This window comes from Protopterus annectens, chromosome 16.part0 (assembly GCF_019279795.1).
Source record: "Protopterus annectens isolate FY-2018-M chromosome 16.part0, PAN1.0, whole genome shotgun sequence".
Classification (NCBI taxonomy): Eukaryota; Metazoa; Chordata; order Ceratodontiformes; family Protopteridae; genus Protopterus; species Protopterus annectens.
In genome coordinates, this window is record NC_056750.1 from 207174207 (window position 1) to 207198005 (window position 23799).

At 43.8% G+C, this 23799-nt stretch overlaps 1 protein-coding gene across 1 annotated transcript in view; it reads left to right on the forward strand.

The window, feature by feature from the left end:
* DCAF11 (DDB1 and CUL4 associated factor 11) overlaps positions 1–23799 on the forward strand; it is a gene marked incomplete in the record, with an annotated part of 1824350 nt that overhangs the window by 1114601 nt on the left and 685950 nt on the right. The window contains 1 exon segment of the mRNA XM_044057850.1: positions 3358–3415. Coding sequence (XP_043913785.1) covers positions 3358–3415 — 58 coding nt within the window.

Genomic DNA, 23799 nt, shown 5'->3' on the forward strand with positions numbered 1-23799 from the left:
ATAGGTTCATAGGTAGGTACTAGACTATCGGCCCAAGGGCCTAAGTAAGCCTAGCCAACAAGGTTCTTTCGCCACCCAAGAAAGTTATTTTCCTGTGCCCCTGGCGAGCAGAGCCACAGAAGTGATCCTGGGGTGAATTTCCTATTTCCCATCCACTCATCAAGATTTTTCTTGAAGAGTGCTAATGAGGAACTCTGCATGACATAGATGGGTAGTTTGTTCCAGAGTATGGGAAGTCTTTGGGACAGGAATCTATCCCTCCAGCATGTTCTGTTTATTATGGTGACAAGGTTTAGGTCCCTAGTGCATGTAGCTTAGAGGGATTTCGATTTCTTTAGGTGTAGCATATCCCAACAGCTCTGGGTTTGACATAGCTTTGTATGTTAGGCAGAGATCACCTTGGAGTAGGCGATATGCTACAGAGTAAAGCTGGAGTTTTTTAACGTAGGGCATCTGTTTGAGGCCAGTAATCCTCTAGGTGAGGTACTTCTGCGGCCTTTCCAGCTGTTGCAGATGTTTTGTGAAGTACATTCCAAAAGTGGCGTTGTACTCTATAATGGGTCTAATGAGAGACGAGTAGAGGGGAACGGTGACCACTTTTTTCCTGGATGAGAACCCTTTTGTGATGCGGTGTGCCACGTAGAAGTATTTCCTGACTACTGTGGCAATGTGATTATCAAAGTAGAGACTACTGTCCACCTGGGTCCCAATGTCTCTTATCACACTTTTGGCGTTAAGTAGACTGCTGCCTATGTGGTACTTCATGGGTACCGAGTTTTTACCAAAGGGGATGACAATTCACTTTTTGGCATTGAGCTTGAGGCCATAGCTCTTGACACCAGGCGTCTGTCTCAGTGAGGCCCCTCTGTAGGATGTCCACATCATTTGGGGACTCGACTACGGCTCCTAGTTTGCAGTCATCTGCGAACTTCGTTAGCCAGAGACCATCTGTGTTAGCTTGTACTTCAGAGAAGTAGATACCAAATAGGAGATGACCCAGGACTGAACCCTGTGGTACTCCACTTGTCACTGGTTGAAGTCAGATTTGATCTGCATCTTTTACAGTGTGGGTTCTGTCATTGAGCCAGTTGGCAACCCATCTTGTGACATAGGGATTTATACCCGCGGTAGTGGTGCTGCGGTAGCGTTGTCGTGTTCGATTCACAGCTAGAGCATCTTCTGTGTGGAGGTATGCGTGAATGAGCGTGCCTTTGTTGAAGGTTGTGCGTCAGGGCTGGTAACTCGGCACGTAAAAATCCACTACCAAATGTTAGCGGACCGGAGTTCCACTGTGGCGACCCCTAACCCGGATAAGCCGAAAGACACAACAACAACATCTATATTTCCAGAAAGGGGGATAGTGTTGAAAGCCTTGGCGAGGTCAAGATAGGCTGTGTGAACCATCTTACCCTAGTCTACATCTTTGGTGACTGCGTCAAATTAGTCAACCAGGTTCAGGAGGCATGATCTGCCTTTCACAAGCCCGAACTGAGTGGGGTCCAGAGTTTGGAGGTTACCAATGTCATTGTTTATAAGTTCCATGATTCCATGGCCTTACAGACCAGTCTCGTCAGGCTAATAGTGCGATAGTTCCAGGGGTCCATGGTGGGTCCCCCTTTGTGGAGTGGGTTAACTGTTGCTGTGCGCCATTCAGTGGGCACAAAGCCTGACATGAGGCTATTATTGAACATGGTGCTTAGATGGGGAGCCAGGCCATATTTGAGAGGTCATTACCCGAGAAGCCAGTCATCTGAGTTATGAATTTCTGTAATTTTTTCACTCTTTTCACACTGTTAATGTTTGAAATTCAGAATAACCTAGAACTTGCCAAGGAGGGTCATCAGTGTTTGATTTAGCAGATGTGTTCTTTTTTGGCAGTTGAGCCCCAAGAGCACCTTTCTTGTTAAGTCAAGAATACTCTCCATCCTCCTCCCTGTGGACAAATGATCTTCCATCAGCTGCTATGGTTGGAGTTGTAAATTGGGCAAGCATATGTTCATATTTCACTTGTTTAAAATGGTTTGTTTTTTTATTTTCCTTATTGCAAGGAGGCTGCTTGTTGATGGCAAGAGAACAAACTGCCAGGCTGTGGTGGCAAGCACGCTTTTATTGTCAGCATGCTACATCACAATATGCACAATCTAGACATGCGGAGGGAGATCCCTGAATGTCAAAATGTTAGATTTGATTAGCTCAGAAGGAATACCTAACCTACGACTCATAAAGGGGAATCCTGAAACAGATCGACCGATTCATTAAAAATGTTTGAGCACTGTAGTTGTGCATAATTCTTTCTTTGTTGGGGCATTGATATTAAGCTTAATATGGTATATTTTTCAGTAAATGTATGATTACTAGAGACTGGGCAAGGAAGAAGCATAAGGCATTGATGCACATAGTATCAGTTACGTTTATCATGGTAGTACGGTGTGTGACATTTTGTTTGCTTTTACCGTACATAGACCATGAGGAATACCATGTTTTGCAGTATTTGTAGAATATTGCTGTTTCCCGAGGTGCATTTGTCTTGCAGTTTTTATGTATGGTGTTCATTTGGCTTGCATCATTCCAGTTACAGATTATATGGAACTGTTGATAAGTAAGGAGGATGTGCTGCAGTATTACTGGAAAGGTCATCTATCTCTCACTTCATTTTTAAATTGACATGCTTGCTATCATTTCAGTTACATTTTAATTTAGTACTCAAATGCTATAATTCCGTGGCCTAAGCTCATGTTTATCATCACTGCAGCGTATTTTACTGGATGCAGAGAATGGTAATGACATGGTGGTAACTGATTAGGATGCTTGATATGTTCATCTCTACAGTTGGACTTGTGTTCCCGTCTTATGTGCAGGGCTTGATGATGTTGGGGGATGGCATAATGAGATGCCAATTATTTAGGAAGCAGTCCTTGTATTAATTGTAAATAAGTGTGTGGCTGAACCTCTCAGTAAATATTAGTAAAGAGTACTCATTTCCTGTTGGTGCTTTTGTGCTGGTTTATTAGTACAGTTAATTGTAGCAAAGATTGTTGAAAACCATTGATAGTCGCTGTATATGATTTTGCTTTGCCAATACACTTTTCATTGCATCTGCAGCCTCCTTTTCAACTAATCATTTTTCTCAGTGCTTGATTATGTGTACCATCTATGTCATTTATGAAACTTTTTCCCATTGGTGAGCTCCTTCGTAATGTCAGGTGGCTCACTAGGATAACTAAAGACTGTCAGCAAGCAGAGAGCAAAAGTTGTGCTGCATTTCCTAGTTTAATTGTTATGCTTTATCAGTTTTGTGGTTGATTTTAGTTTTGAGTTATATTCTTGTGCAATTTGCTTAAAGTGCGTTTTCCCTAGGGCCAATGATGGATGTCTGTATGTGTTTGACAGAGAGCAAAACAGCAGAACACTTAAGGTATCTATTTTAATACTGTTTCAATGCTGTTAAAATGTTGACAGAAAACTGGTATGATTGCATTTAATAAATGTTAAGGTTGTGCTTAACTGAATAAGGGATCATACTGTCATTACTTTGATGTGGCATGCATTTTGCTCAAGAATTAAGAGCCAACATTCTGAGAAGAAAATGGAAACACTTAGGAGATGGTATTGTTCAGTGATGGTCATTTTGGTGCTGGGATGGGTGAGCATTGCCTAATGCTTGAGCCTCCCTTCCTTAACTGTTTTTCCTGATCAGATTAGTTGCACACTCAGAGTTATATTCAGGTAGATCACTTAAATTACAGCCTGAATTGTCAGTTTGCTTCACCAAACGTCTATGACTGTACATCACTGAATCATGCCATTTTTTTTCTGTTTATTTTTATCCTTTAGAAAATATTTTTTTTCAGTTGTAATTCAAGTACTTTACCTTTTCTTTGCTACTTTCATAAGATGAGTTTGTATATCATAGAAGATGTATGAGAACCCTGCTTTTTATATTCTGTTTGAATCCAGGTTGCAGTCAAGAATTTAGTAGATTTGTACTTGCAGTTTGATATGATGGATATGTACACATATTCCTTGATATGCAGTTCTTCACATTGAACACAGAATCTTTGTCAAAGGAAGTTTCTACCGTGCTAGTTTGTTTTAATGTTTGCCATGATCTTAGAGGTTTCCTGTGCATCTTTATTGTAGAGTGTCTGTCAATTTAATGCAATGGATTAGGTTATCAGCTGTTGCTTAACTTAATCCTGTAGTCTTGATTTTTATTCCCTTACTTTCCATTTACCTATTGTGATACTGAGCAAATCACTTAAACAGACTTTGAGAGACTCCCTATGCTGTGGAATAAAATCCCGGTCCATGTGAGGCAGAGCACATCGCTGGCTCTGTTCAAGAGAAATCTTGACCTGTGGATGGGAGATCGTAGGTTTACCCCGGGAATCATCTCTGTGTCACTGCTGGACAGAGGCACAACAAACTAATGGGCACAGTATTTTTTCATATAAGGGGTGGCGTAAGCCACAAAAATTTGGGCTAGGCTTATAAATGCCTTAGGGCAGATAGCCTAGTATAAACCTATGAACCTATGAGCCACAGCCCTGCCACTGGTTTAATCTGTGAGGAGTGTGGCATTAAGTATGTATGGCAGATGTGCAGTTCTACCCTCAGCTATGAAGACTACCCGCCATACCCAGGTAAGCTTCACACTGTACAGCTGAATAATGATCTTAAACAATGGGTTTCCCATGAATTTCTGTTCAAAACATTTAGTGTAGTGTTTTTCTGTGCAGTCTTGTCAACAATCACTGAAACTTGCTGTACAACTATTTTGTATTCACATACACACAATCTTATGGTAACACACTGCTACTAGCCAGTCTTGATTGGTATTCCAGTCATTTTAATTACTAAACAGTCATAAAATGAGCCAATTGCAGCACATTTGGCAATGGTAGTTGTAGCAAAGTAGGCACTATCTGAAAGATGGTTGGCAGCAGTTAGCAATTCACCAGTGTTAGTAAATACCCTTTTGAATTTTAATAGCTTGCCACAAGCTTTTGAAACAAAATAATTAAAATATTGTGCATGAAATAAGTAAGAGTAAGAAACGTGCTTTGAAATTTTAATATACAGGCAATTGTACTCATACGCAGGAAGTACAGAATAAACTGTTCAGACAGATGGCATTTAGAAAAACAGTAACAGCTATGTGGTCCTGCTGCTGCTACTATCTGAAGATTTACTGTAATCTGCTGCTAACATTTTATAATAATTAGGAATTGCAGAACACTCGCAGGCAGAATTTATAGGTAGCAAGTTCAGTGTGTCTGGTCAGCAATCTTTATTTTTCCAGTTTGTGAAGTCTACAGTATCTCTCTCAGAGGATGCAAGGCTGACTTTTGTGATAGTTGCCTTCTAAACCTGAAAGTTGCATCACTTCAAGAATGTCTGTGGGGGATTTCTTGAAAGAAATCCTTATAAGCTATTATTCATGCGTCAGTTTCTTATGCATATTTCCCTCTGTGCAGTAACCAAAGCATTTTAGATTTTACAATTTCCTTTTGGATTCACATTTTTAAATCTAAACATTCTTCTTGCTGAGACCGTGTGTGTTCTGAAGGAAGTTTTAGTCTGTTTATGACAGCACAGTATGTGGCAGAAAGTGGCTACTTAAAAAAAAAAAAAAAAAATCTGTGCTTGTGTATGTGTGTGTGTGTGGGTGTGTGTGTGTGTGTGTGTGGGTGTGTGCGCTCGCGCATGTGTTTCAAATCAGTTGCACTTCCAAAACTTTGAAGCAAGGCAACTGCATGTGAGTTTTACCCAAATTTACAGAGTTTGTAGCTTTTCTCTGTATTTTGTTGGAAACAATTACAGGTTTTCTGCAAGTTTTGCAGACAATTTCAGATTTTTACTAAAAAGAAAAAAAGCAGCATTTGTAGAACTTTTGTGTGTCTTCAGAAATCAGTTACATTTACCTAATTTTTTCTATAAGATAAAATAAAGAAATAAACAGAGTCCAAAACAGTATGTCAGTCTGTCACAGAGTTCTTTTTGTACATTTGAGTCCAGTACTTGCAGATGTTAAGCTGCTGATGTGGTCCTTCCTTTTTTAAAAGGTATGAGGTAGACTCTACAGATTGTAAGGGACTATACATTTTACTGCACCTTGCAGAATCTTTCATACTAAACACTTCATCCGAAGCATAAAAATATTAGACACTTTATAAGATACATAAAGACAATGTGAATAAATGCCTTTCTTTAAATAGAAATGTTACATTCAAGCCAAGCAATCATAGAACAAATATGATAACGTAGTATACCTAAAACGCACTGACATTTAATAATGCTGTTTTCTTTATATGACCGTCAACAATAGTTTAACGCTAGAAGTAACATTTAACACAGGCTGTTTATTAATAAAGTAATCAACTGATGTTCAGTGACCTGTGTATTAAAAACTAGTTCTCTACATGTCATATTTAATCCTTTTAGTTACTCCAAGTAAGAAATATTTAACCAAAAAAATGCATTTCTGATTCTAGTTGGAGATTATGGCATCTTATTTAGAATAATTGCAGAGTGTGATATATGCCTATGCGGTAGGAACCTAGGTGTATGTACAGAGGTCATATCCATGGCTTACTTAATGTAGAACTAACAAACATCTTTTTTTCTTTTAAACAAAAGAAGTCTTTAATTATCACTTATGACATAGGCATTCATATATTTATATAAATAAAACAAGCTGTTTTGATGTATTTTCCTTTGTAAACGTACATCACATGTAATCTTCTATACAGTTATTGTGAATTGAACATTATGTATCTCATTCACTTCCTGCCTTCCCTTAACTGTCGTTCCTCCTCCAAAACATTATTCTGCATGTATTGGTCCCATAATTCCCTTTCTTTCTGTGTAGTTTAGACCCTTTTCTAAAGATTCCACTTGTAGTTCTTTTGTGTCTGTTACTGTATTCACTATTTGTAGCACAGTTGGTTTAGACATGATTTTCATTTTGCAGTAAATGCATTTTTTGCAGCCACCAGAATTAAACTCAGTAAGGCCTTACTACCTCTTGGCAATTCCAATTTTGTCACAGCTCAAAAAAAATAATTTCCTTATCTATACCTATTTGCTCAGCAATTATTTCTGACAGAGTAGTTGGCAGTGAATGTTTAAAGTCTGCCAACTCATTACATTACCAAAAGTATGTTCCCAGTTATTTGTTCCCCGTCACAGCTTCAACATTTGCAATCTACGTGACGAAACATTCTTTGGCGTCTGCTTGCAATATAAAAATACTTATGTAAACACTTGCAAGCAAAAATCCTAAATCTTCTAGACTTTGTTGCATATTTGGTAGCCATACATGTATCCTTCCATTTCTTTGTGAATTCTTTATCCCATCTCTCTTTCCAGTCCTTTCTAACCTCTTGTGATTGATTCCTGTAGTTGCCATGCAGTATTTGTATGCCTTACTAATTATTCCTTTTTAACAACAGTTTGCATTTTAAATTCTACTAAAAACTGTACCAGTGCTGGTTTTTCATGTAGGATTCTCTCCATTTATTTCTCTTTGCCTATACTCTCATATCAATCCCTGATAGGGAAGGCAACCTGTAGTCTGCAGTCCAAATGTATTTTTGGCCTCTTCCAATTCTACTACCCTTCCCTCTCTAATTTGCTCCCAATATTTTTGTCAGTTTTTTTCTTGTAAACTTCAACCTTCTCTTGCCTATTTTACCTGTACCCCTAATTGTATTCATATTGATCTGCAGAATCTCTTTTCTCCATTCCCATGTTGGCTTAGTTGGTGGAATACTTTATTACGTTATCAATATAATATTCTGTATGGATACTGTTATTCTCCTTAAGGATATGCATCCAAAATCCTTGTCTCTCCTCCACCCATTTCATCATCATCACTGTCCATTTTGAAGTATACATTTCTGCTTTTGCTATGTATACGAGCCTTAACTGTGTAGCTCTGAAATACCGTTTCAAATCAGGAAATTTGAAACCACCTTGTTCTATTGGAAGTATCAGTTTATCCCAGTTGACTCTTATCCTCTTCCTCTGCCAGATAAAATCCTTCAGTTCTTTATTACTTGCTATCCACAGCTTCTCATCTTGTTGATAAAAATATCCCTACTCTATGTTCATAGGTTCATTGGTGTTTACTAGGCTAACAAACACAAGGGCCTTTTTATGCCTAACCATGTATCCCAAATCTATGACAATTTGTGATACGCTTGGTAAGTGAAGCAGGGGTTTGGCAGATGAAACATTTACTAGCTAGGGCCTGGGAGATAAACCATTTACAGGTTGCCTGTGTCCATTAGAGACATAGGTGCCAAACCAGGGATGAATTTTTTGTTCCTCATCCAGTTGTCCAGGTTGTACTTGAATTGGGTTAGGGAGGAACTGTGCTTCACATGGATGGGGAGCCTGTTCCAGAGACGGGGCAATCTCTGGGATACATACCTGTCTCTCCAGTAGGTCCTATTTATATCACAGGCAAGGTTTAAGTCTTTAGAATGGGTAATTTGTTTGCTGTTTATTTTGAGGATATGCAGGAGGTCTGTCAGAATGGGGTCTGACAATGACCTGTATGTCAGGCGTAGATCTTCCCTCAAAAGCTTGTAGGAGATAGAATACAGGGATAGAGCCTTGAGGCATTCTGCATAGGACATTTTACTTAAGCCCTGTATTCCTTTAGTGAGGAACCTCTGTGGACATTCCATTTGTTGGATATGCCTGGTTAGGTAAATACCAAAGGGAGCATTGTACTCAGTGATAGGTCTGATGAATGCTGAATACAGTGGAACAATGACTTCCTTGGACTTAAATGCCATACGTTTGTTTATACGTTGCACAACACAGAAGAATTTCCTCCCTACTGTAGACACTTGATGGTCAAAGGCTAGATTACTCTCTCTGTGTGTCCCTAAGTCCTTGACAGCTGGGTCAACTCTAAGGGGTGTGTTGTCAATAAGATAGTTACGAGGGATGGATGACTTCCCAAAGGATACTATTATGCATTTATTGGCATTTAGTTTTAGTCCACTGCTCTGACAACAGTTGTTTGTCTGTGTCAGCCCCTCCTGGAGAGCATTTGTGTTAGGAGATGTCATTGAATCCCACACTGATTTGCAGTCGTCTGCAAATTTAGTCAGGAAGAGACCACTGACATTGGCCTTGACTTCAGAGAAGTAAATGCCAAAAAGGAGTGGTCCAAGAACTGATCCCTGAGGGACTCCACTTGTGACTGGCCTCTTTGTAGAGGTGGACTCCCCGATTCTATCTTCTTGGGCCCTGTCTATGGGTCAGTTTGTACCTAAGCTCTTGAGTTTGTCAACAATGCCCAAGTAGGGTATTGTATCAAATGCACTGGCCAGGTCAAGGTAGGCAGTGTGAGCCATTTTGCCCTCATCCAATTCCTTTGGTGACCTTCTCAAAGAAGTTCACAAGGTTGAGTAGTCATGATCTGCCATTGACAAAACCAAACCGGGTTGGGTCCAGTGTCTGGAGGTTTACTATATCACTGTGATCATTTCCATAATAATTCTTTTCATGGCTTTCCATACAAGACTAGTGAGACTTATGGGTCCATAGTTTACATTGTCTGTAGATGGCCCACCCTTGTGCAGAGGGGATGACTGCTGCTGTTCTGCATTTATGAAGCACAAAGCCTGTTTGGAAGCTATAGTTAAATAGCAATTCCCGAGGCCCTGATAGGGCATGTTTCATACTATTTAGAAGGCATCCTGGGATATTGTCCGGACCCATTAATGCAGTGTTCTTGGTCTTAGAGAGAGCATTAAGGACCTGTTCCCTAGTGATAGCAGGGGGGGAGTCATATTTGATGTTTTTTCCTGAGGGAAGGATGAGGAGGAGAGAGGGGTAAAGTTGGAGCTGAATTTATTGGCCAGTAGGTTTGCTATATCTTCTGGCTTCAGTGTAGGTGGCTTCATTTACAATGAGCTCTGCACACAATTGTGTGTATTGCCTTTGAGGTTGCAGACATAGCTAAAGAATGCCTTGTGGTTGCCCTTGGACTGGGAGGTCAAATTCATCTCAAAATTGACTTTATTTGTCCTCTGAGTTTGTTGAGAGTGTTTTTATCCTGCTGGGTGCTGCAGCTCCTAATTTTTGCCATGATTTTCTTCCTTCTATTATATTATCTATTGATTTTGTGATTCCACCAGGGTGGCTTGTTTTTTTAGTTAGTTTTATACTTCTTCCTGGTGGGTACAGTTGCCTCTGTGCAGCTATTAACATGCTTGTAGAGGGTTTCTGTGAACAGTTCTGCATAGGTAGCAGTGTTCTCAGCGTTTATAAGGGCTTGGAATTTTGTCAGGTTATCTCTTAATAGCAGAAGGTTAGCCTTGGAGTAGTTCCTGAATATTCCAGTTTTAGCTGGGGGTCCAGGTTGTATTTTTACTTCAGAAGAGACCATTTTGTGATCGACCTTACCAGGGAAGACATTACAGTGGGGGTGTGCAGCAGTATCCCATATTAGTAAGGACCAGATCCAGTATGGCTCCACCCCTGGCTGGTGTACTGACTCTCTGGTTCAGGGAGTTTTTGTTTACAAAATCCAGGAATCTCTTTGCCTGTACCTTTGGTGTCGTATAGGATTCCCAGTTAATAGTGGGGTAATTAAAGTTGCCCATGAATATGGTGGTGGTGGGTTGGATGGTTAGTGTTTTTAATAAGTTTAAATACATGGTATGGGTTTCCTAGTTCATAGAGGGGGGACCTATAGCTGTCAAAGAAGTGATATTGGATATTGCCTATGGTGATTTGAAAATAGAGCAGTTCAAGTGCATTGTTCTGTTTGACCAGCCTTGAGGTATATTTATTTTTGATGTAAATAGAGACACCTCCACCTGTATTCCCTGTCTGTGTAGTAGCTGGTCTAAATATATGGAAGGCTTTATAACCTTGCACTGTTGGTGTGCTCTCCCTGGCTTTAAACTTTGTCTCCATGAGCACACAGACATCAGCATTCTCTAGGGTGAAGAGAGCTTCTAGGGAGTGGAGTTTTTTGTTAAGTCTCCTAGCATTGAGCAGTAATACCTTTAGAATGTGAAGTTGTTCAATCTCATTCTTCACTGATGGGTTCGGAGCCAATCCTCGGCTCCGACATGGCCAACTAGCAAGCTCAAAGTTTTCCAGTACCTCGAGACCCAACCCCTTATCCCACAATGCACTGCTGAATTACCTCAGATCTAGTTTGCCACGGCACGGATCTCTTGGTTTCCAGTGTTGCTCGAGACTATTATTGGGAGTTTTCAACTTTCAGCAAGTTTTATATTTCAGTTTTTATATATCTTTGATTACTATATAATACTAGATATTATTAGCTAGTAAATAGTTGATGTGAAGTTGTTCAATCTCGCCGTTCATTCATCACTGATGGGTTCGGAGCCATTCCTCAGCTCCGACATGGCCGACTAGCAAGCTCAAAGTTCTCCAGTAGCTCGAGACCCCACCCCTTATCCCATAATGCACTGCTGGAATTACCCCAGATCTAGTTTGCCGTGGCACGGATCTCTTAGTTTCCAGCTTGGCTCAAGACTTTATTGGGAGTTTTTCAACTTTCAGCAAGTTATATTTTTTTTTTTATATATCCTTGTTCTATTCTTAATAGCAGATATACTAGCTAGTAGATAGTAGTTTTTCTGTATTCATACCCCTTCCCTCAGTATTATTTGTCTTGCCTTAGGCCCTTTGGCCTTAGGATCCCTTCTTTAGTGATTAGTCAGTGTTCCATTTTGGGACTATTGTTTTTGGATTTCTTATTACTGTTTATAATTATTCAGTTGCCAGTGCCCCTTTTGGGCTGTGTGTGTGTTTGTGTGAGTTACTTAGTTAAAACAGCTCATAGTTAAATAGTGTGCTTGGGTTGTGTAATGTCTGAAGAAAAAGACAAACATCCAAAGTCTGGGTTTAAAAAATGCCCAGACTGCGGACAGAAAATGTCAGTCACAGATGCCCATGTGCAGTGTGTTTACTGCTTGGGTGAGGTACATCTGCAAGAGTCTTCCAGTATATGTCACTCCTTTTCCACAAGAGTGTTAGCAGAAAAGAAGAGGAAATTGATTGATAGGGGTATCATCAAACACCCCTTTTCTGAGGCATTGTCTGGCCAGGATGGAGCCAGTAAATCATCTAAATCTTCTAAGTCTTCCACTGATTCTAGATCCAAAAAAGGAAAAAGGTCAGAGAGTGTGGTGACTTCGGCTCCACTGCCTTTGGAGCTGACAGTCTGCTGTTTTCGGAACCGGGACACTGCTTTGGAACCGGTTGCCGAAAAACCTCCATCCATATTACTCCAGTCGGCTCCATTTGTCCACTCTTCCAGGTCCTCTGTTAGCCTATCTGATCTGGATATGGACCGGCTGGTTCAGAAACTCTTAAAGGCACCAGGACTTGTTAAATTGCTGTCGGCTCAGACACAACCGTCGGAGCCGAAGACCACTACCTTTGAATTGTCTGCTCCTCCTCCGAGCCATACTGGACCTTCGGTACCAGAGGAGGCCGACCTGATGATTGTGGATCCCTTAGAACTGACACCTGCTCCGTTGTCGTCAGCTCTATCTGCTCGGACATTTTCAGCGCCGACCGGGGACTCTAGGAGCCGACGCTCTGTGGTTGGGTCCGGGGAGGATAGCCACACCGACTTGTCGGTGCCGACTTTTCCTCTCGAAGCCTCGACTCGGGTGAGCTCGGTTCCTACCTCGGGCTCGGAGCCCACGGCTTCGGTGCGGGAGGAGATCGTGGCTCCGTCGGAGCCATCGACTCCTTCTCATCGGAGCCGAGGTGCATTCGATGCCATGAGGCGAGTGTTGTCTCCCAAGACTTCCTCATCTCAAGGTCTGGCCTCCTCTTCCCCTAAAGTGCCTGTGTCAGTTTCTGTTTCCTCTGGTCTCAACCTTCCACCTCTTGGGTATCTCTGCCCTACGATGAGCTTATGGATCTGGTCTCTCATAGGGCGTGGGAGTCTCCAGAATCTATGGAACCTGTTCCTAGGAGGCCTAATAAATTTATTTCAGCCCCTGTGGATAAGTCTTTTTTGACCAAGGGAGTCCCTGCTGATGCCATGGTGGTGGCGGCAGCCACCAAAAAGGAAATGTCTGAGACTTCCTCATCTACCCATCCTCCTAACAGAGAATCTAGGATCATAGATAGATATGGGAAACGCATGTTCAGTTCAGCGACTTTCTCACTTAAATCACTGGACTACTTGACACATTTTACCAGACTGCAGAGAGATCTCCTTAAGGAGTTGGGAGATGCTCTTCAGGGTGCTGTAGCTTCTAGTGTATCCGATAAGATTGCCACTCAGCTCTCTACCCTCAATTCGATAATCAACTCATCCATGCGTCTCGTATCATATGCAGCTAATGGTTCGAGTAGAGCCGCAGGTACAGGAATCTCTCTTCGTAGGCATGCCTGGATGCGACTCTGTTCTTTTGCGGAACCCTTCAAGTCTTCTTTTACTAATACCCCATTTGACGGCTCATCTTTGTTTGGGCCAAAGGTGAAGGAGACTTTGACCAGGTGTGAGCAAGAAGGAAAGACTCTGCCATCGGAGTCCGTTTTTCCACCCCCCACTCGACTCTTTCCCAAAGGTCATAGGGGAGGAAAGATGTGGTTCCGGAAAGCCCAAGAAGCCTTTCAAGACACACGTGGAGAGCCCCCCTCCAGAGGCAGAGGAGGGGGTTTCAATGGAAGGCGCCGCAGAGGGGGTCCGCAACACCAGGGTGACAGAGATCATTTCTCTGGTCAGTCCTACCAGCGCTCCTGAAGGGAGGCCCAGCTGTCCTACTCTGGAGGCAGTCGGGGGTCACTTATCATTGTACCCTAAAGCCTGGCTAAATATAACAAATGACAGTTTGGGACAAAGTATCATTTCCAGGGGGTATTTCATACCGTTCACCACCCAGCCTCTTCCCATCAAAAAAATCCCTGACATTCCACCCAGTCACATGGGACAAGCAGCAATAGAGGTATGCCGATTGCTAGAAAAAGAGTCATCCAGCCAGTCCCAGCAGACCAAACAGAATTCGGAACTTACTCAAGGTTCTTTTTGGTTCCAAAGAAAACAGGGGACTGCAGACCCATTTTGGATCTCAGCAGACTCAACCAATTTGTGAGAAAAGAGAAGTTCTGAATGGTCACGCAACAGTCCATACTCCCGTTCTTGGGGAAGGACAATTGAATGTGCTCGATCGATCTCAAGGATGCCAGACCATCCAGAGATCACCTGCTTTTCCGGCTGGGAGCCAATCATTATCAATTCCGAGCTCTGCCCTTTGGTCTCACTACAGCCCTCAGAGTGTTCACCAAGTGCATGGCAGTAGTCACGGCTCACCTGAGTCGTCTAGGATTCCAGGTGTTTCCGTATCTGGACCTCCACCACAAGGCATCAACTTCTTCAAGTGAGAGAGGCTACTCTGACACACTGCGATCAGCTAGGCATTACAGTCAACTTCGAAAAGTCTGCCTTCTTGCCATCATAGCATATCGTTTTTATAGGGACAGAACTAGACACGTCAACCACCACACTCTGCCTTCCACCAGAAAGAATCTCTATTCTTCACCAACACATCATGTCCCTGATATCAAAGAACAGAGCACCAGCAGCAGAGGTATTGAAAGTTCTAGGATTGATGGCGGCAGGTATTCTAGCAATCCCGTTAGCAAGGATGCATATGAGAATCTTTCAGTGGCTTCTATTCACGCAATGGTTTTACCAAGAACTTCCAATGAGTCACATGATCCTGATAACGAATTCCTGCAAGAAGGATCTTCAGTGGTGGTTGACGTCTCTTCATGTCACAAAAGGGCGTCCTTTCATGTTCCCCCCTCCAGTTGCCACTGTGACCACGGACGCTTCCCTGATAGGGTTGGGAGGGGGCTTTTTCAGGGAAAGACTGTCCAAGGCACCTGGTCAGATCAAGAATCACATCTCCATATCAATATCCTGGAAATGAGAGCAGTACTTCTAGTGTTGCAATACTTTCAGGACTCTCTTCCAGTAGGGACAATTGCAATACAGACAGACATGTCATTGGTCTGGTATCTGAACAAACAAGGCAGGACCAAGTCTTGTCCCCTTTGCCGAGAAGCCCACAGAGTATGTCTGTGGGCACTGTCATCCCAGCACTTTCTGTTGGCAACGCACATCCCGGGCAAATCCAACATCATAGCGGACAGGCTGAGCAGAGCAATCTTATTGCCCCACAAATGGTCCCTCAAACAAGAGATTGCGGACAGGATCTTCCTTAAATGGGGCCAGCCTTCCTGCGACCTGTTCGCCAGTCACATCAACAACAAATGCAGAAGCTATTTTGCTCTGATTCCCTCGCCAGGTCACTTCCCGAGGGATGCTCTTGTCCACGAATGGCCCCTGGGTCTCCTCTATGCATTTTCACCAATTCCCCTGATACCCAAATTCTTACAGAAAGCAAAGTCGCTGGGACGGACAATCATCCCTATAGCCCCTCATTGGCCTCGGCAGATTTGGTTCCCGATTCTTTACCATCATATTCTGGAAGATCCATGGATCCTGGACCCAGTTCCTGACCTGTTGACACATCCGTCAGGGGATCTTCACCCATCATTGCAGACACTGAAGCTAACCGCTTGGCTACTCCAATTCCCCGCATAGCCAGGCTCTATAATCTTTCCCATAACACTAGTCAGATTTTGTTGGCTTCCCATAAACCTTGCACCAGAAAATAGTATCGTAGCAAGTGGAAGAGATTTTCCATTTTGGCTTCTGCCCACAACATTGACCCTTATCAAGCGCCATTGTCTTCTATCTTACAATTCTTGACAGAAATAGTCAACAAAGGAGCAGCGGCGGCTACGGTGCGAGTACAATTAGCTGCTGTATCTAATTTCCATCTAGGAATTGATGGTTTGAATATTAAGGCTCGCCAGTTGTCCAAGGCTTTATCTAAAAGGTTCCTTTCACACAAGGCCTTCAGTGAAGACACCTTATTCCCCCTGGAATTTGAATTTTATGTTATCTTGTATTATTCTTCCTCCTTTTGAGCCTGCATCATCTTGGTGAACTAAAATTTTTGTCATGGAAAACTCTCTTATTAGTAGGCATCACTTCAGCCCGTAGTGTGTCAGAGCTCCAAGCCCTTTCCATCAGGCCCCCTTACGTGGTATTCCATGCTGAAAGAGTATCTCTCAGGACAAATCCATACTTTCTGCCCAAAGTATGTTCTGAGGTTAACATTAATCAAGTCATTGAGTTACCCGTTTTCTTCCCCAATCATACCAACAAATTGGAATATATGTTGCATAAACTTGATGTTCATAGACAACTTAGATTTTATTTGGACAGAACAAAAGACATTAGGAAATCAGATCAGCTCTTTGTGTCTTTTTCCGAGGCCAGGAAAGGTAAACCAGTTGCTAAAACAACTCTAAGTGGCTGTCTGATTGTATCACCTACACATATGCTTGTCAGGATATGCCCTTGTCTAGTAAGGTAAAGCTCATTCAGCCAGAGCAGTTTCTACCTCGTCAGCCTTTCAAGCCAAATTGCCTTTGGATAACATCTGTGCAGCAGCCACATGGGCTAAACCTCACACTTTTATAACTCATTACAAAGTGTATAAGGCCTCCAGGGACAGGGCTTCATTTGGTTCTGTGGTTCTGAAGAGTGTACTTCCGTGAGCCACCCAAGATCAGGGTGCTAGGGACAGTACCCATCAATGATGACTGAACGACGAGATTGAACAACTTCACATAAAGAAGTTATGTACTCACCATAACATTCCATGTGAGTTGTTCCATCTCGCCTTCATTCTCACGTCCCTCCCTCCTTCCCCCTCCTGGCTGGCAGTTGACCTGAAGGCTGTCTTCATCCTGGTTTTTCAATTTGTATTCATTCCTAGGCAGAGTAATTATTGTACTATTATATGGTATGCAACAAACAAGATCTGAGGTAATTCCAGCAGTGCATTATGGGATAAGGGGTGGGGTCTCAAGCTACTGGAGAACTTTAAGCTTGCTAGTTGGCCATGTCATTTTTTTCTGTGTTCACACCCCTTTCCTCAGAAAAATCTTTCTTTGTCTTTGGCCCTTGGCCTTAGGATCTCTTCTTATAGTTGTTAGTCAGTGTTCCCTTTTTGGGATTCTTGTTATTGGATTGCTAATGCTATTTATCTTGATATAGATATTAGTTTCCCCTTTTGGGCTGTGTGTGTATTGTCAGAGTTAGTTAGATTTTTTTTCTTAAATAGCTCATAGTTAAACAGTGTGTTCCATTTTATTGGATATTGTGAATTGTCTGAAGAGAAGGAAAAACATCCAAAGTCTGGGTTTAAAAAATGCCCAGACTGCGGACAGAAAATGTCCGTCATGGATGCCTATGTGCAGTGTGCTTACTGTTTGGGTGAGGTGCACCTGCAAGAGTCATGCAGTATTTGTCACCCCTTTTCCACCAGAGTGCTTGCAGAAAGGAAGAGGAAGTTAATTGATAGGGGTATTATCAAACACCCTTTTTCTGAGGCATTGTCTGACCAGGATGGGGCCAGCAAATCGTCCAAATCTTCCTATGAATCCAGGACTAAAAAGGGAAAAAGGTCAGAAAGTGTGGTGACTTCGGCTCCACTGCCTTCGGAGCCCGACAGTCTGATCTTTTCAGAACCGGGACACTGCTCTGGAACCGGTTGCCGAAAAACCTTCATCGATACTGCTCCAGTCGGCTCCATCTGTACACTCTTCTAGGTCTTCTGTGAGCCTTTCTGATCTGGATATGGACCGGCTGGTTCAGAAACTCTTAAAGGCACCCAGCCTAGCTGAATTGCTGTCTGCTCAGACCCAACCAACGGAGCCGAAGACCACTACTCTTGAATTGTCTGCTCCTCCTCCGAGCTATACCAGACCTTCAGAGCCAGAGGAGGCCGACCTGATGATTGCAGATGCCTTGGAGCCGACACCTGGTCCATTGTCGTCGGCTCCATCTGCTCGGATGTTCTTGGCACCGACCAGGGACTCTAGGAGCCGACACTGTGGTTGGGTCCGGGCCGGATAGTCGCACCGACTTGTCGGTGCCGACTCTTCCTCTCGGGGCCTCGGCTTGGGTGAGCTCGACTCCTACCTCGGGCTCGGAGCCCATGGCTTTGGTGCGGGAGGAGATCACGGCTCAATCGGATCAGAGTATCTCTCAGGACAAATCCATCCTTTTTGCCTAAAGTATGTTCTGAGATTAACATTTATCAAGTCATTGAGTTGCCCGTTTTCTTCCCTAATCACACCAACAAATTGGAATATATGTTGCCCAAACTCGATGTTCATAGACAACTTAGATTTTATTTAGACAGAACAAAAGACATTAGGAAATCAGATCAGCTCTTTGTGTCTTTTTCTGAGGCCAGGAAAGGTAAACCAGTTGCCAAAACAACCCTGTGTAAGTGGCTGTCAGATCGTATCACCTACACACATTCTTATCATAACATGCGCTTGTCTAGTAAGGTGAAGGCTCATTCAACCAGAGCAGTTTCTACCTCTTCAGCCTTTCAAGCCAAATTACCTTTGGACAACATCTGTGCAGCAGCCACATGGTCTAAACCTCACACTTTTATAACTCATTGCAAAGTGGATAAGGCCTCCAGGGACAGGGCTTCATTTGGTTCTATGGTTATAAAGAGTTTTCTTCTATGAGCCACCCAAGATCAGGGTGCTAGGGACGCTACCCATCAGTGAAGAATGAATTGCGAGATTGAACAACTTCACATAAAGAAGTTATGTACTCACCATAACGTTCCATGTGAGTTGTTCCATCGCGCCTTCATTCTCACGTCCCTCCCTCCTTCCCCCTCCTGGCTGACAGTTGACCTGGAGGCTCTCCTCATCCTGGTTTTTCAATGTGTCTACATTCCTAGACAGAATAATTATTGTACTTCTATAAGATACTCAGCAAACAAGATCTGAGGTAATTCCAGCAGTGCATTATGGGATAAGGAGTTTGGTATCGAGCTACTGGATAATTTTAAGCTTGCTAGTCGGCCGTGTCGGAGCCGAGGATTGGCTACGAACCCATCAGTGAAGAATGAAGGCGAGATGGTACAACTCGCATGGAATGTTATGGTAAGTACATAACTTCTTTTTTTTTGGTTTTGATTTGCTGTGTTGGAAGTACTTTCAGTTTGGCATTGCCTGAAAAAGGCACTATGGGGTAAGACGATGTTTTAGCTAGTATTCGAAAGCCTAGAGGGAAGAGGAGCAGACCATCCCTGGCAAAGCAGCATTGTCTCTTGACCATCTCCTTCCAAGCTGACAAATATTACACCCCCCTTAGAATGACACCAGAAACTAAGCCAGTTATTAAAGTCAATCATCTTTTTCTCAGTAGTTAAAATACTGCTCAATGCTAGGTTTGTAGCAGCCTGAGATACATATTCTGAGATCTCCATGGTGTCTCTCTTCATGTAGTGTAGAGAGGTACATCTCAGGTAATTTACTCCCATATGGACTACAACTGAGTCATGCTGGTACTTGTGGTTCAATGACCGGAATGCGTGTATAATGTAGTGGATCCTAGCCCCTGATAAGCAACTGACAGTGACTTTCTCCTTACTGAGAGTGGTGAGAGGGACATCAGTGTGTCTCGTGACGGAGTCTCTAATGACCAGAATATTGGATTGTGTGGTGACTTGCCTTATGAGCTTAGAGGTAGCAGCTCCATGAGGATTTGTTGATGTGGGTGTTTTGAAAGAGTGCATTTGGGAATGCTGAGGGTATTTGTTATGTGTACTTCGTCTAGGAGGTCTTTGTGGTGCATCAGCATATGAGGGTATGTATGTCTGCTTTGAACTCTGCGTGATGGGTGCAGTGATTGTACTACTGACAACCTTATTGACATTAAGAGTGCTTGCCTCCAGTGACATTGCGTAAATATGTCTCTCACATGCCATATCAGTTTGTTTGAGAATTAACTGGTTATCCGTAAACATGAGGCAATTTCTACATTGCCTTAGGATGCCAATATCACCAAGCCATTAACAGAGATAGTGGGAAAGTTCATATTCATTGCAACACACCCTTTTTTATTGATTAGATAGTTGGATTGTGAATGTAAAGCAATGTCAGGAGTGTTCAGTTTGCAACTCTGGGTACAGTGCTTGTCACTGGAAACTAGTTGTTCTATGTGCAACTAAGTGTTGGAGAAATTTCAGTCGTGGTTTTACAGGAAAAATGTGACTCAAGGTGTCTGAGTCTGTACAGGGCACGGCCAAACATTTGAGGGGAAACTGATACTTAGACCCTGAAAATTTAAGGATGACGTATTTAGGCAGATATTCTGAAGTTATAAACAAATCAGGCAGTACTTACTGAAAACAAAGAATTAGCTTGTCGAGAATGATGAAAAGAGAGGAGTCGCATGAATGGCTACTGCTTGTATGAAATATGTATAAAACTAAAGGGACTAAAATATGTGTAAAATTAAAGAGACTAAAAACATTGTCACTGCTTGTATCTTGCTATCCCATATCCATAAAATAGAGCTTCCAGTTTCTCAATTTTAGTATTTTTTTTTAGTCTCTTCCCACATATCCTTAGCTGCCATAATCCATACTTCTAACTGCTTCATTTTATCATGCCTCAATAAATATGGATGTTAAGTTGTCAATCTCGCCTTCATTCTTGCTGGATGGGTTCGGAGCCGCGACTTGCTTTAGCTCGAGAACTCCTTTTACCAGCTCGAGGCAACCCTGTATCCCATGATGCAAGGCGGAACTACCCCAGATCTCGTTTGCCGCTTAGCGAAAGAGGTCTCCTTTGCCAGCTGAGGTAAGTTTTTTCTTAGTCAAATAAGAAAAAGTGTAGTTAGGGGTTTATTTTTCCCTGTTAGTGTCAGTCTGTAATTAGTTACAGCCCACCCTATTCCCTTCTCTCAACCTTTTTAAACTTTTTTATAAACTTTAACCAAAAGTAGTTTAGTCAGGCCTAGTTCCCCATTGGTTATCCCTTCCTGTGTGTTTGTGTTTGGGATTAATTTGTGTGTTTGTGGGGATTGTTTGTGTCCTATTCTCCTAGGATGTCAAAAGAAGGCAAGGTCTCAGGCTTCAAGAAGTGTGACCAGTGCTGTCAGAAAATATCTCTGACAGACGGTCACACTTCTTGTGTTTATTGCCTGGGGCCTTTGCACCTGCAGGACTCCTGTGCGTTGTGTCATGCTTTTAGCCAGAGAGTCCTGCAGGAAAGGAGGAATAAGTTAATCCTCCGGGGTTTACTTAAACCAGAAGGTTCTCCTCCTAAGTCAGTATCAGGAAAACCTCATAAGCCACCGAAGGCTCAGGCTACAGTGTCCAAGCCTCCTCCGGTGGCTCCGTTCACCGGAGCCGCACGCCCGACGAGCCGACGGCTGGAGTCGATACTTCTTCTCAAGTAGTGGGGCCGGTTCCGATACCCTGACTACTGTGGCCTTGTCGGCTCCGGCTGGAGCCGACACTTTATCCAGCATCGGAGCCGAGATATCCTCGGCTCCATCTGGAATTCAGGGACTTCGGCTCCGATGGTTTCACCGTAAGAGATCTCGGTCCCTTCTATTCTGAGTATCCACTGCCCGGGTCTCCTCTTTGTCGGAGCCATCGGAGCCGATCTTCGAGATCTTCCAGGCTGTCTGACCACGACTGGAGAGGGTGGTAAGCAGGCTGTTGAAGTCTCAGGCACTGGCTCAAATGCTCCATAGCCCGTCTCAACAGACTTCGCTATAACCCCTATCATTGAACTTCCTCCTCCGACTCCACACCAGAGTTCGGAGCCAGAGCTTCTTGGGACAGCGACTGTTTGATGCCGAGCTACATCCTTCGGCTCCGCCCCTCGGCTCCATCTCTTCCTTGAGACCTTCCTTGGAGGGATCCCGTCGCCGAAGTTTCCACTGTCGGCTCGAGGGGCTAGTGGCATCGGACCCTTGTCCCGACCCCGCCTCCTCCTCTGGGCTTCGCTTTGGTATGCTCGGCACCGACCATCGCCTCGAGCCTCTCTCTTTGGAGCCACTCATTCCTGTCTCTTCGAGCGTGTGTTCTGGTCTCCCCGGGAGAGGAGCTTTGAGGTGATGAGGAGTGTCCTGGCCCCAGAGCCAGGTCAACGGTCCATCCCTCCAGCTCCTCCCTCATCAGTGCCTGCAGATGCCTCTTGCCAGCCTCTTGCTCACAGGCCCAGGGATCCATCGCCCCAGGTTTCCCCACTGGGATTCCTCCTCTTCCGAGGTTTCTCCTGATCCTGCAGGGGAACCCCTCGAAGAGGACGCGGTAAGAGTGTAAGAGGAAACACACAGACTCCCCGGTCTACTACATCTGATACCGACTTAGATGAGTCGGAGGGTTTCCCCTCGTCCCCCTCTGAGGATGTCTCCTTTTCAGGCATCCTTGAGCTCCTCAAACAGAGGGGGAATTGGCCCTCCATTGACCCCTCCGAGGATGAGTCGCTATACCTGGAGGCTTTTGATCCCACCTCCACCTCCTGGTGTCTCCGCCTTCACCCACTTATGCAGGTAGTGGCTCGGAAGGCGTGGGCGGCTCCAGATTCTGTGGAACCTGTCCCCAGAAGACCATCCAAATTCATTACTGCCCCTTAGGATAAACAGTTCCTTTCCAAGGGTGTCTCTGTGGATGCTATGGTGGTGGCGGCCACCAAGAAGGAACTTGCGGATCCTTCAGTACCTGTCCATCCTCCTAACAAGGATTCTAGGACCATGGACAGGTATGGTTTCTTCAGCGACCTTTGCTATGCGTTCGCTGAATTACCTTTGTCACTTCACCAGGCTTCAACGAGATATTCTCAAGGAACTGGGTGAAGTAGTCCAGGATCCTTCTGCTGCTGGGGCTCAGGAAAAGATTGCCTCACAGCTTGCTATCCTGAATTCCATACCTAACTCCTCCATGCGGATCATATCTTATGCGGCCGATGGAGCGAGCAGAGCCGCAGGCACAGGAGTTGCTCTTAGACGCCAAGCCTGGATGCGGCTGTGTAACTTTTATGACCCCTTTACGCGCCCTTCACCAATACCCCTTTGATGGTTCGGCATTGTTCGGACCTCAGGTGAAGGATACTTTGACCAGGTGTGAGCAGGACGGTAAAACTCTTTCTGCCGTTGGAGTCCAATTTTCCACTCCTTCTAGACCATATCCTAAGGGTCAGAAGGGGAAGATGTGGTTCCGTAAAGCCCAAGGAGCTACACCGACACACGTGGTCAGTTTACCCCCAGAGGCAGAGGGGTAACAATAATAGACGCCCTAGAGGCAGGGGAGGTCCTCAGAACCAGGGCAACAGGGAGTCTCTTCCTGAGAAGCCTTTTCAGCATCCCTGAGGTGTTGCCCGACTGTCCACCCTTGGAGGCAGTCGGGGGAAGGATTTCACTGTACCCAGTAGCATGGCAATCCCTATCCCAAGAGAAGTGGGTACAGTCGATCATATCCGAGGGTTACAAGATCCCCTTCAAGGTTTTCCTGCCCTCTACAATCCCTTCCAGACATCTCACCCGGTCAAAGGGATTTAGCAAAACAGGAGGTTTCAAACTCCTAGAAAAAGAGCCGCCCAGACAGTGCCGCAGACCAAGTAGGATCCGCGTCTACTCAAGATTCTTTTTGGTCCCCAAAAGGACGGGAGATTGGAGACCAATATTAGACCTGAGCAGACTAAACAAGTTTGTCAAGAAGGCAAGATTCGGATGGTCACGCTTCAGTCCATTCTGCCCTTTATGGGCAAGGTCAACTGGATGTGCTCTATAGACCTTCAGGATGCGTACTATCACATAAAGATTCACAGACGCTCCAGAAGGTTTCTCCGCTTTCGGCTAGGGACCAG